Source organism: Dermochelys coriacea, chromosome 3 (assembly GCF_009764565.3).
Source record: "Dermochelys coriacea isolate rDerCor1 chromosome 3, rDerCor1.pri.v4, whole genome shotgun sequence".
In the NCBI taxonomy this organism is placed as follows: Eukaryota; Metazoa; Chordata; order Testudines; family Dermochelyidae; genus Dermochelys; species Dermochelys coriacea.
In genome coordinates, this window is record NC_050070.1 from 14,234,134 (window position 1) to 14,247,828 (window position 13,695).

A 13,695-nucleotide genomic window follows, 5' to 3' on the forward strand; every position below is an offset into this window, starting at 1 on the left:
CCACTTCTTCTATGAGATCCTCACTACTCACCAATACCAAATATAAAATATCACCACCTCTTGTTGGTTCAGCAACTATTTGGTGAAGAACTCTGTCAGTTATTACATCCTGGAAAATCTGTCCATACTACTGGGCCATACTGTTATAATAGCTCTTGTCCTCCAATCTATATCTGCTAAATTTAAATCTCCCAAATTCATACAATTCCTAGTAGTATTTATTTCATTAAAAGCATTAAAGAGGTCTCTATCCGTATTCAAATTGGATCCTAGTGGTCTGTAGAATACCTCAAGCCTTATATCTCTGTATACTAATGCAAGAAGTATGGGGAATAAGCAGGAAGAACTCAAAATGCTAGTAAATAAACACAACTATAACAGTTGCCATCACTGAGACTTGGTGGGATAATATGAATGACTGGAATATTGGTATAGAAGGGTACAGTTTTCTCAGGAAGGGCAGAAAGGGGTAAAAAAGGGGGGAGGTGTTGACTTATATATTAAAAATTTATACCTTCCTCTCCAACAGAAGTCCCCCTCTTTGATACTCACTCCAATATCCTGGAACTGATACGGCTACAACACCGCATACAACAAAAATAACGACTGTGGTGTTCTGACCTGATCTAAATCCACACTAGGCCTCCAATAGAAGCTTCTTCCATACTGTTTCAACAAGATGATTGAACAAAATACAAGCAAGAATTTTATCACCTACAGAGCTAGTGACAGTGGGGATGCAACAGCTTGAGTTACAACTCATCATCAGTTCTGTGCTGGTAATCAAATCTATCGGTGTAACGTGAGTGTTTTGAAGTGTGGTCACTCTTACTTGAGGTAGGCCAACTTGAGATACCCTCAGAAAGTTGATGCCCAGTCCTTCACACAGCCAAGAATACTAAGAGTCTCACATCCAAATACAATTTAACTTCCTATCCTTGCACCTGGCTCTGAAGGTGCACTAAACTGTGTAACAGTGAAATATTTAGATCTTTATTCATCTGTAGCTCTGTGGAAATCACCTATTCTGGAATGATCCTGTGAGTCATGTTGACAAGAGTTCCCTTTGAGAGAGTTTGTTACTCCGACAGCTTCTGCTCCTGTAATAGGAATGACATACTGACGATCTCTTGGGCTCAGAATGTATGTATGAGAAGTGCAGGATTGACTAAACAATAATAGCCAGAGACTGGGAGTTGCATTGCTGAATAAGTGGAGACATTGTTCACCCCATGAGCTGTAGTTTCAATCTCCTGTCCACTTGACAGAGCAGTATTTACTACAACCAGATGGCTGCATTTTCACAGGGTTCTTTCTCTAGACAGAGGAAGCAGGATACATCACAGGTTATGGAGTGCTCCAGAGAGTATCAGAAGAACTAAAAGTAATACCTTTCATTATAAAACACTGTTTTAATCTGAAAAAGGAAAGGGGATCAGGAAGAATAAAAAGCATCAAAGATGAAAGTTAAATCTAGCCAGTCAAACTTACTCAGCCCTACCTGTTTCAGACAATAAGCCCCATGAGCAGGTTTCGCCAGCCCCTTTTAAAGGGAAGAATGACATCATGAAAGCTTTTATTTCTCTATCAGCTGGCAAGAGAACTTATACCTCTGGATGAAATCATGCTCCCACTAAAGTCAACAGCTTAACTCCCACTCACTTTAATGGGATCAGGATTTCACCCACTGTCTGAACTAGCAAAAATGGACTTAGAGAATGGGGTCTTCCCTTAAGTGAAACAAGAAGGAATCTTCATGCCCCAAAAATGGAAGCCAAGGCCTTCAGACTGTTTGCTGATTGGAAAGGTGTTCATATGCTATCTTTCATTGCTATGTCTTAAGTGTCTCGATGTACAAGAACACTAAACAATAATGATACTTAGCTCACAAACAGCACTTATCTTCAAAATATGGAATCTACACAATAGATACTTAATGAGTTAGATATTAACCTTTGTATTACAGATTGGGAAACGTGCGCAGGTAAATTGTAAATTACTTGCACAAATCCAGAGGAAGTAAGCCTCAGAGCTGAGATTTCTGCCTCCCAGTCCTGTGCTCAGACCATGCCTCTCATGAAATAAAATTTCACATCTCTTTATTAAAGATTTCAAAAGTCTGTCAATATATAGAAACTAATACAAATAAAAATAGAATTTCGGGTTAGATGTCATGGGAGGCACTTGTGCATAGTTGAGAATAGAATATAGCCCTTAAGTATAAGGAAATACCACATTGCACAGACATTAGTCAACTAACTGGCAAAAGTATGTCATTCAGACTGAATAATATGGTGGATAATATTCAATAGCACAATGCTTTCAGTTCTTCTGTTCTTATTACTCCTGAATTTTAACTGCTTCTAGTTCTTTATATGAACTTTACCCAGCATTTCCTGTTTTGTTTCCCAAAATCTGCTGCTGTAACTAACTACACTGGTAAGTATTACATTTAGTACTATAATTATTTGCAACAAGCTGTAAACAGATGGAAGCTCATATATAATGCCCCTTGTACTATGCATCTAGAGCAGGGGTTCTTAAACTTCATTGCACCATGACTCCCTTCTGACAACAAAAATTACGATATGACCCCAGAACAGGGGACCGAAGCTTGAGCCCACCCAAGCCCCACTGCCCCTGGATTCTATTCGTGTGTGTACAACACTCAGTACAACAGGGCCTTAAATGGAGCATCTAAGTGCTACTGCAATATAAATAAATAAAATCTAAGAATTATTATTAAATCATGTATAAATAAATACAAATCAGTTTTTAAATATTTGAACAAAAACTTTCATTTAGCAAGGTTCTTCTCTGGAAACGTACTCCAGACCCCCAATGAATTTAATTCTGGAATAAAAACTTTGCTACTCTGCTCTGTGGGAGGGGAAATGTAATTAATTATTTTGAACTTTAAAAATGTTTTTCATGTAATTATTTTGATATATTGAGAATATGTTCCATGAGCCTATTTTCATGCTATTCTTGCTTATTGTTTCTGTTTTCTATTGAGGGTTCTGAAAATATCCAAAAATGTATTATTAAAATACAGAAATATATGTAAACATTATTAGCATGGTTGATTTCCTAGTATTATTATAAAAAGAAAAGGAGTACTTGTGGCACCTTAGAGACTAACAAATTTATTAGAGCATAAGCTTTCGTGAGCTACAGCTCACTTCATCGGATGCATTTGGTGGAAAAAACAGAGGAGATTTATATACACACACACAGAGAACATGAAACAATGGGTTTATCATACACACTGTAAGGAGAGTGATCACTTAAGATGAGCCATCACCAACAGCAGGGGGGGGAAGGAGGAAAACCTTTCATGGTGACAAGCAGGTAGGCTAATTCCAGCAGTTAACAAGAATATCAGAGGAACAGTGGAGGGTGGGGTGGGAGGGAGAAATACCATGGGGAAATAGTTTTACTTTGTGTAATGACTCATCCATTCCCAGTCTCTATTCAAGCCTAAGTTAATTGTATCCAGTTTGCAAATTAATTCCAATTCAGCAGTCTCTCGTTGGAGTCTGTTTTTGAAGCTTTTTTGTTGAAGGATAGCCACTCTTAGGTCTGTGATCGAGTGACCAGAGAGATTGAAGTGTTCTCCAACTGGTTTTTGAATGTTATAATTCTTGACGTCTGATTTGTGTCCATTCATTCTTTTACGTAGAGACTGTCCAGTTTGGCCAATGTACATGGCAGAGGGGCATTGCTGGCACATGATGGCATATATCACATTGGTAGATGCGCAGGTGAACGAGCCTCTAATAGTGTGGCTGATGTGATTAGGCCCTATGATGGTATCCCCTGAATAGATATGTGGACAGAGTTGGCAACGGGCTTTGTTGCAAGGATAGGTTCCTGGGTTACAGAGTAGCAGCCGTGTTAGTCTGTATTCGCAAAAAGAAAAGGAGTACGTGTGGCACCTTAGAGACTAACAAATTTATTAGAGCATAAGCTTTCGTGAGCTACAGCTCACTTCATCGGATGCATCCGATGAAGTGAGCTGTAGCTCACGAAAGCTTATGCTCTAATAAATTTGTTAGTCTCTAAGGTGCCACACGTACTCCTTTTCTTTTTGTTCCTGGGTTAGTGGTTCTGTTGTGTGGTGTGTGGTTGCTGGTGAGTATTTGCTTCAGATTGGGGGGCTGTCTGTAAGCAAGGACTGGTCTGTCTCCCAAGATCTGTGAGAGTGATGGCTCGTCCTTCAGGATAGGTTGTAGATCCTTGATGATGCGTTGGAGAGGTTTTAGTTGGGGGCTGAAGGTGATGGCTAGTGGCGTTCTGTTTTCTTTGTTGGGCCTGTCCTGTAGTAGGTGACTTCTGGGTACTCTTCTGGCTCTGTCAATCTGTTTCTTCACTTCAGCAGGTGGATATTGTAGTTGTACGAATGCATGATAGAGATCTTGTAGGTGTTTGTCTCTGTCTGAGGGGTTGGAGCAAATGCGGTTATATCGTAGCGCTTGGCTGTAGACAATGGATCGAGTGGTATGATCTGAATGAAAGCTAGAGGCATGTAGGTAGGAATAGCGGTCAGTAGGTTTCCGATATAGGGTGGTGTTTATGTGACCATCGCTTATTAGCACCGTAGTGTCCAGGAAGTGGATCTCTTGTGTGGACTGGTCCAGGCTGAGGTTGATGGTGGGATGGAAATTGTTGAAATCATGGTGGAATTCCTCAAGAGCTTCTTTTCCATGGGTCCAGATGATGAAGATGTCATCAATGTAGCGCAAGTAGAGTAGGGGCATTAGGGGACGAGAGCTGAGGAAGCGTTGTTCTAAGCCAGCCATAAAAATGTTGGCATACTGTGGGGCCATGCGGGTACCCATCGCAGTGCCGCTGATTTGAAGGTATACATTTGAGTATACCTTATACCTTATAGCTGATTTGAGTGGCTATACTTCAACAAAAAAGCTTCAAAAACAGACTCCAACGAGAGACTGCTGAATTGGAATTAATTTGCAAACTGGATACAATTAACTTAGGCTTGAATAGAGACTGGGAACGGATGAGTCATTACACAAAGTAAAACTATTTCCCCATGGTATTTCTCCCTCCCACCCCACCCCCCACTGTTCCTCTGATATTCTTGTTAACTGCTGGAATTAGCCTACCTGCTTGTCACCATAAAAGGTTTTCCTCCTTCCCCCCCCTGCTGTTGGTGATGGCTTATCTTAAGTGATCACTCTCCTTACAGTGTGTATGATAAACCCATTGTTTCATGTTCTCTGTGTGTGTGTGTATATAAATCTCTCCTCTGTTTTTTCCACCAAATGCATCGGATGAAGTGAGCTGTAGCTCAGAAAAGCTTATGCTCTAATAAATTTGTTAGTCTCTAAGGTGCCACAAGTACTCCTTTTCTTTTTGCGAATACAGACTAACACGGCTGCTACTCTGAAACCTAGTATTATTATAGTAATGTACACAGTTTGCATGTACTATTATACTGAGCTGATATTTTTCTGCCTAGTACAGATTAACACCTGCTTGAATTATATACTAGTGGTGGAAAAACTGGCCATTTCTATTTGTAGTGCATTATTCAGCACACCAAAGAGATTATTTCTGGTAGCAATCATGATGCATTAATCTTGTTTGGATTTGTCTTGTTTTGTGTTGTCATTCCCTAGGGCACCCAGACTTCATGAAGTGTATAATGGTTCAAAGTAGCCACCATATAAATCCGTCCTAACTGGCCCCTTCTTTAATAGAGTTCTGATAAATTTTAAAAATAGGAAGTCAGAACTATAAACTTCAGAGATATCAAAAGTCAACCCATCAGTGCTAATCAAAATGGCAACTTATTTTGGAAGCACATATCTGGATTTAATCAAGTATTCTCTCTTCCTACAAATGCCTACTAAGAAAGATGTATACAACAACATGTTGACTTTGCATCACATACACAAACAACTTCTTAAATGAAATAGTAGACAAATGTCAAAAATATATCAGTTTTCAGGAGGAAAATAATCAATTGCATAATGAGATTTATGTAGCACAGTATTTTGAGCAACATGATTAGAATATAGGCACTGTGCAATCAACTCAAGTTTACAACAAGCATCTATTACAAAGTTAGCGTGTGGTTTTAATACTCTCATATAGGCATAGTTATGTAAAAATGAGAAGACAGTATGAATATTTAATAACTCAGTAAGAATGTGAAATATCATAGGATAACGACTGTGCAAAAATCATTTCCAGAAGCCCACCATGGCATATATAAAAGGCCATGATTTAAGAGTTCCGTCCTGTAGGTGTCAAAGGTCAAAACAATCAGCTATTAAAGATACTTTCACTTCCCCTGAAATAAAGTGCTGTCTTGGGCCAAAAGGTGAGAGGTTAGAAAAACTGTGTGTCTGCTGGTCTATTCCCATTCTTCCTCCTGGCAGGAAATCATACATGCTCCTACACACCATTTAGGGTTAACCTAGAGTCGTGGCCATCGACTAAGTACCCAGCTAAAGGAATTCATTATTTATTTATTCAAAAGACTGCAAGACCACAGGTTAAATTTTTGTCAAACACAAATTTTACTCTAAAGTTCAGCTAAGCATTAATAGTGTAAAAACCAAATAATACTCATTCCATTGCAACTAAAGGAAGAGTAAAGCTGTGGCCATAATTACATTTGATTAAGGAGACAACTTTAAAAAAAAATTATGATTATGTACATGGTTGTTAGGTCAAGAAGACAACTGATTTTTCTGAATAGGTATAAGACTGAAATTGGGAATTTCATCTTATCCTTTATGATGTGGTTCAGACCAAATCATGTAACTCCAATACTGAAGTTTTTTAAAATGAACTATAAAAATGCATAAATTATTAATTTGCAGTGAGGTTCACTATTATTCAGGTGCATGTTCACAAGTCTAAAAATTGTCCTGCTATGCTTACACAATTTTTTGGGGGGGACATAGTAGAATAATATACCTAAATGTTTTGTAAAAATGTAAACTAGATAACATTTTAAAATTGTCATTTGGATGGTCTTACGGAGTTGCAATAATACCAAGTGTCAAAATACAGGGGAAAAGAGGTTCTCATCCTGGTTTGAAACAACAATTTCTCAATATAAAGTCTTCAGTAGACATGGTTGAATTTTATTTTTAATTAACAAAAAACAAAATCAAAATTTCAAAGTTGCTTGAATTTCACAGGATTCAAAACAGGCCCATTTTGGTTTTACACAACTTCTTGATCACCGTTTTTAATAAAGTCAGGATTGTTGTTGTTTTTTAACTGAAAATATTATAATTTTTCATTAAGTATTCAGTAAGCAAAAAATGTCAAGCATTTTGATGTTTTTGATGATTGTTTTAAAACATCATACAAAAATGAAAATGTTAATCATTTGAGAAATTTTTAGTTTTGAAAAGGAAAAGGCTATTTTTCAATTGAAAATTTGTTCTTTGAAAAATTTCAACCAGTTTCACCCCCAGTTTAGCTGGCTCTGGAATTACACACAGTTACATAGCACCACAGAACCAGAAACAAACCATATGCACTGTGTGTTGAACTAGGGCTATGTGTCTGCAATTCATGAGACTGATATTATAAAGTTGTATTATGACAAAGTGCTGTATCACAAATGCTTATATGTACATAGATCTATCTCTGCTGACAAGCCCCTTAGCACATACACCCCAGACAAATACAATGGGAACTAAAGGTTAATGATGGTACTTAACCCTGACAAAAGGTTATGCTAAAAAGTAGCTCAAGCCTTGAAAATCCGCTTTAGCTGAAGGGAAGGGGAAAGGCAGGAACAATGGAAAGTTACCCAGAAGACAGAAGAAAGCCACACAGGAACAGGGGAACCAGACAGGAAGAGGAAGTGTGGGGCAGGAGAAAGCAAGTTCACAGACATGGGTAAGGGTCTCCAGAAGGAGAGGTCAACAAGCAAGTAGCTGCCTCATGGGGCAGGGGGTCCTACACATTTTCCTGAGCCCAAATGGCCTCAAAGACTTTAGACCACCCAACAGACTCAGACCCAGCCCAAAGAATGTCCTAGAGTGGTGAGGAAACTGAGGCAAGGACATACATATAGTGTTTATTGTTTTGTATGAACTGTACTCTCCTTATGTGATTAAGGATAAAAGAGCATTAATGTGTTAAACTGTACAAAGGGTATGTGTGTATATGCATCACAACTACTACATGCACCTGAAAAAGTTAAACTGTAAACCAGAAGTTTCATATCTTTGGGGTGGAGTTCTGGGAAAGGGGTGTGCACAGTGTCTAGAGGTGCTAGGAGACTGGAGAGCAGGTTCCAACACTGGAAGAGGGTGCCAGATAGTAGGTCTGCACACCAAGACTATGCTGAAGGACCCAAGATTGGAGCAGTGGTTAGAAGCTGTTCAGGATCCAGAAGCTTAAAACTGCCCAGGGGATCCAGAGCATAGAGGCTTGGATTCCCTTCACAGCAGTCCTACTGGGTGGGTGGAAAGGGGTTCTCACTTGGATCTGACACCCTTCATATCTGGAAGCTTAACACTGAACATATGGGCAAAGGTAGTACCTTTGTTTCTCAGCAGTGATTTCTCTAGACTATCATGGATGGAATAAATAAATTTGTTAGTCTCTAGTACCACAAGTACTCCTTTTCTTTTTATGGATGGAATGTTATTCACATATTCTAAAGGGGATCCTCCTTTTCTCTAAGTACAGTCACTACATGATAATTATAGCCTTAGGAATGAGAGGTAGAACATTCTCAATATTCTTACAGAAAAGATTAAATTGTACCCACAAGGAACATATTGTAATCAAAAGACTAAAGATATTCTTACCAAATTTATCAGCTGCGTATGGATGATATCTTCCACTAATACTGCTGTTTCATGAAGGGGCCTCCGGACATCCCCTAAGGAAAACCTGAAAGAAAATTGTTTCATATAAGGCTACCAAACTGGAAGAAGAAAAACAAACACAAACCTTACATGAAACCAAGCAAAAAGAAAAAAATCACCCATATTTAAACTTCTAGTGAATTGAAGATGAATTGTTTAGTGTGGTACAAGGAAGTATACATAAAAATAATTGGATTAAATTAAGAAAGAGCACTGGGGATGAATATCAGAAAAACAAATCCTAGCACAGTGAGATGTATTAGAGAGTGGAATGGCCACTGAAGAGCAGATGTGAAAGCCCAACTACTAGGAACAAAACTAGAGTAGCCCAAGTTGTAGTAAATATACTGTAGAGATCAATCCTGTGTTAGAGAAGGGATTCATTTAATAGGACTTAATCACTTTTAATTTCTAGGAAGCAGCTACAGCCACATCATAGTATGGTATTTAACAGTAAAGGATATCATTTTCCCTTCAGTTTACAAATTGACATAGGGCCTTTTCAGTTTTCACCCATCAAAATATTTACATTAAATGTTTATGTTAATGTCTTCTTTTTCCAAATGGTAAGCAACACATGCTTTCAGAAGGAATTGTTATGGATTAAAAGAAAGGAATTTTTAGGAATTATTACAGATGCGTTGTCAAGTGAATTTTCTTTTATGGCCTTTCTAATTCAGCCCTACAATGCCCTGTACATAGCCCTGTCTCAAAATGCACAGTATTAACAAGAACAGGAATAGTTACAGAAGCAGTTGTGGTGGTAGGTTTGAAAAGAAAAAGACACACAAGTAGGAAATCAAAGATTCAGGTGAAACACCCATAAAACCAAAGAGATCTTTACAGCACAAGGATATTTGTTGTCAGCCTAACTTTGATTCAACAGAGCTTCTTGGTAAAGGAAGTAAATTGTTCACAGCACTCACATGATTAAACTGGTTCAAGGGAAGACTCTCAACGTATTGGAAGAACTGAAGTAAGGTGCAGCAACCCCTATCCTATCTCTAATGTGATCTGGCATAAAAGAAGAGTATCCAATTACTAGGACCAGGCCAAATCTCTCTCTGAATCAGGTATCTGTAATAAATGCCAGGTCGGGGCCAAACATTATGGATCTCCTCAGTCTAATACCAAATTATTCTTACTCTTAACAGCATCATCTGCAAATCACAGGCTAGACCACTAGCAGCCCTCTTAATCCCCCCACCCTCCAAAAAAACAGGGGAAATCAGAGAACATGTTGAATAAAAGGGGAAAAATGGATCATTAGGCTAGCCAATTTCTACCCTATTATGTAAATCAGATAGGATCCTATTTATTTTAAAAAGGTGACCAACCTCTCTTCTGTTCTCCCAATACCCTGAGGTTGGAAGTCCAAGCCACACTCGGGTAGAACTGAAGTATCCAGGATTCTGAATGTGGGACTCTGCTTACCATCTCATGCTTACACTAACACTGTGACACAACTTCCCACACAAAACAGCAGCTTCATTGCATTGCTGCATGATACACACACAACTTAGAAGCACATTTTTAATACATCAACCACATTACATGTTGAAATGTGCAATTATAAAGTAAGTAGCAATGCTCAGCCCTTGCCTACTTTATATACATAGGTTTAAGAGCTGAAGAGTGAGAAGGAACTTATTAAAGAACTTTTCCCTCACCTCAATTCCTCCTTCCAGATAAAATAAGATATGGAAATTTCTTCCCTGGCATGAAGTGCAGTACCATAGCCTACTACTATCTGGCAACAGATACTCTGCATCTACAACAAAGCTTTATTAGTACCTCTTGCTTCAAACTAAATGGAGTAGCTGTAATATATGACAAGCACACTCCAATCATCCAAAATAATCATGAGAACTTGTAAAGAACAATGATTTTAGCACCAGGATTCTCAGGAAAACACAGAAGTCATGGGCACTCATTCTTCAAGTCTTGTTGGTTATCTCAGCCTCTACTTTTGGCTCCCTCTCTATCCAATCTTTGATTAGATTATTTTAAATCTTTTCATCCCAATATGCTTCCAACAGAGTGGTTGCTTGGATCAGTCAAAACTTCATAATACCAAATGTATGTCAAAACAAAGAAGTCATTTCAATAATGTATCATTGCAGACATGAAGGAAGACTTAGCCCATTTTCTAATCTCCCTTTACATTGTTTCTTATGGACCAAATTCCGCCTTCCTTAGTCTCATTGAGTTTCTACAACAGGGCTATTTGAGGAATAAGATACTATTCACTGTGAGAAAAGTCAAAGTGGTAGAAGAGGAAGTCACTCATCTTGCACAGTAATGATAGTTCTTCGAGATGTGTGTCCTTATGTGTGCTCCACTGTAGGTGTATTTGGATCCCTGTTCTTCTGATTGCTATCAAGATCTCCTGTGTCCATTGAACCCTCCCATGCCCTGTCCCCTCCTCATGCTCTGCCTCGAGGCTAATTAGCATTGCGTGGGCAAACCACCCTTAGTTCCTTCTCTACCACAGAGTCCCTATCAAAAACTCCAAAGTAGAGGGAAGTCGGGCAGGTTGTGGAGCACCCACAGAGGGGCACATCTCAAAGAACCATCATTACTGCACAAGATGAGTAACTTCCTCTTCTTCTTTCAATAGCGTCCCTATGGGTGCTCCACTATAGGAAACTCCCAAGCAGTATCCCTAAGGAGAGGTTGGGGCTTCAGAGTTGAGTCTGTTCTGGATGATAATACTGCATCTATCACAATGAAATTAGGCGGAAGGTGTGAAAAAAGAAATTCCTCATTCCTGGAAGATGCATAATATTTTTTTTATCGATCCGTTTGCGTGGCAGTGTGGTGAATTCTGGCATTTGCCATATAAACTTAGCTAGATTCAAAAGTGCCTTGTTAATGGGGAGGGCTATCCTGGAGGAGGAGGAGGAGGAGGAGGAGGAGCAGAATATCCAGAAGCTTATGGCGAGTGTCTTTTAACCTCCTCAAGAGATACTTGTAAGGTATCTGCCACCCTTAGTCAGGTCTTGGAATACTTTAAAATCGTCTGCCATAGACAGTGGAGGGGGCGTTTCTGTCTCATCTGGAGAGGAAGAAGAGATGTTAGTAATTGGTGAAACCCTCTCCTCTAGTCTGACCTCCTGGCTCCTCCAAGATCTCCTTGGGAGGTTCTTAGGCTCTAGAGATGGTGGCTGAGGGGGAATGCCTCGCAGTCTCCTGGTGGGTCACACTAGATGTCCAGGAGGCATCGTGCCTACAGGCTGCCCATGGATCACAACAGGACCAGTGGGTGGTGGAAAAAGCATGGGTGGTTGATCCTATGATTGGTCATACCACGGGGTTGTCCAGACCGAGGGTATGACTGGGCAGTCCCGGGTTGATAGCAGGAGGAAGCATGATAAGAGTGATGGGAGAGGACCCCCTCCTGGTCACTATCTGACTCTCCACTGGAAAATGGTGGAGCCAATACAGAGCGGAGGTGCAAGACTCAGTGCCGGTGGTGATTCTTGGGCTTAAGATGTGTCTGGTACTGGGGCCCCGGTACCAATTAGAAGAGGCTCTGGTACCTCAGACGTCATGAGATCGTTAGAGAATCTAAATTCCTGTGGTGCCGCAGTAGTCGGTACCATCAGTGATTGCCAATATTGTGTCGGTGGTATCGAGGGAGTTGGAGATCTTGGCTTCACATAGCGGTCCAATAATGGTTGCTCACAGTTGTTGGTGCTGAGAACATCTGTACTGACACCGTCTATCTTGAGGTGATATGGTCTCCACTTCTGTCCCTCACCAGCGGTACTGCTGCTTCCGTGCCTGTGCCCATAGGGTCTTTAAGCATACCAGCAGTATCTGTCACACCAGACTCACGCAATCTGTGGGTACCATACTTAGACATCTTCAGTACCATAGCTACTGAAGAGACTGAATGTGCCAGAAATTTCCTCTGGCTGGTTCAGGGCTGACAGTTCTCTTTTTGGTCTTATGTGAAGAATCCGAGGATTTTTTTTTTCTTGGTTCACCAGCCTTGGAGTAGAAGGCTGCAGAAAAGACTGATGTCACCTGGGAGACTCTGGGCACGGGTCAGTCACAGGCTGAAGAGCTCCTTCCTTGAGGAGCAGCTTTACTTTCAATTCCCATTTTTTCCAAGATCTGCTTTTCAGCTGCTGATAGAAGGTATACTTCTGTGGAACGTGGCCTTCCCTGAGGGAATGACATAGCGGGAAAGACCATCTCTTAGCAGAACGGACTCCTTACAGGAGAGGCACCTCAAACCCAGGAGAACCCAGCATGCCCCTTACTGGGGACAATCCCCAGTCCGGGGGAGGGAAAAGGGGGTAGGGGTAAAGCAAAAACTTTTAAGGCTTTTTTTTTTAAAAAAAGGGGGAAGTGAAAAAACTAATGGAAACTCTATGAGATTAAGAAGAAAAACATTAAAACAAGCTAAGAACAAATTTCTAAAGAAGTAAAGCATCGGTGAATGGACTGATAATTGTTCCATCTCTAGCCAGGGGAGGTTGAGCACCCATAGGGATTCTATTTGAAGAATATGGCCCAAAATAAATAAGATGTTATATTGTAGTTTCATAATGGCAGACATGTCTGCACCTTAATGCACCAAAATACTCTTTTCTTCTACAAAAATTGGCCTAACCATTTCTGCACACCAACTGAAATTCTAATGGTTTAAAATATACATTCGTAGCTTGAACAACAAAGAACACCACATTCAAACAGTGTCCAACAGATCTCTCTTTTCTATCCTATTTTTTTTAATTTACTCCATACCTTTTGCCTTTCTTGTTTATTTAGACTAAGCTCTTTGGGGCAGGGACTCTCTCTTACTTCAGCTACA

General features: G+C 39.9%; 1 protein-coding gene across 1 annotated transcript in view; it reads right to left on the reverse strand.

Moving 5' to 3' along the window:
* SUPT3H (SPT3 homolog, SAGA and STAGA complex component) overlaps positions 1-13,695 on the reverse strand; it is a 475,057-nt gene that overhangs the window by 212,781 nt on the left and 248,581 nt on the right. Inside the window, 1 exon segment of the mRNA XM_043510132.1 lies at positions 8,811-8,895. Coding sequence (XP_043366067.1) covers positions 8,811-8,895 — 85 coding nt within the window.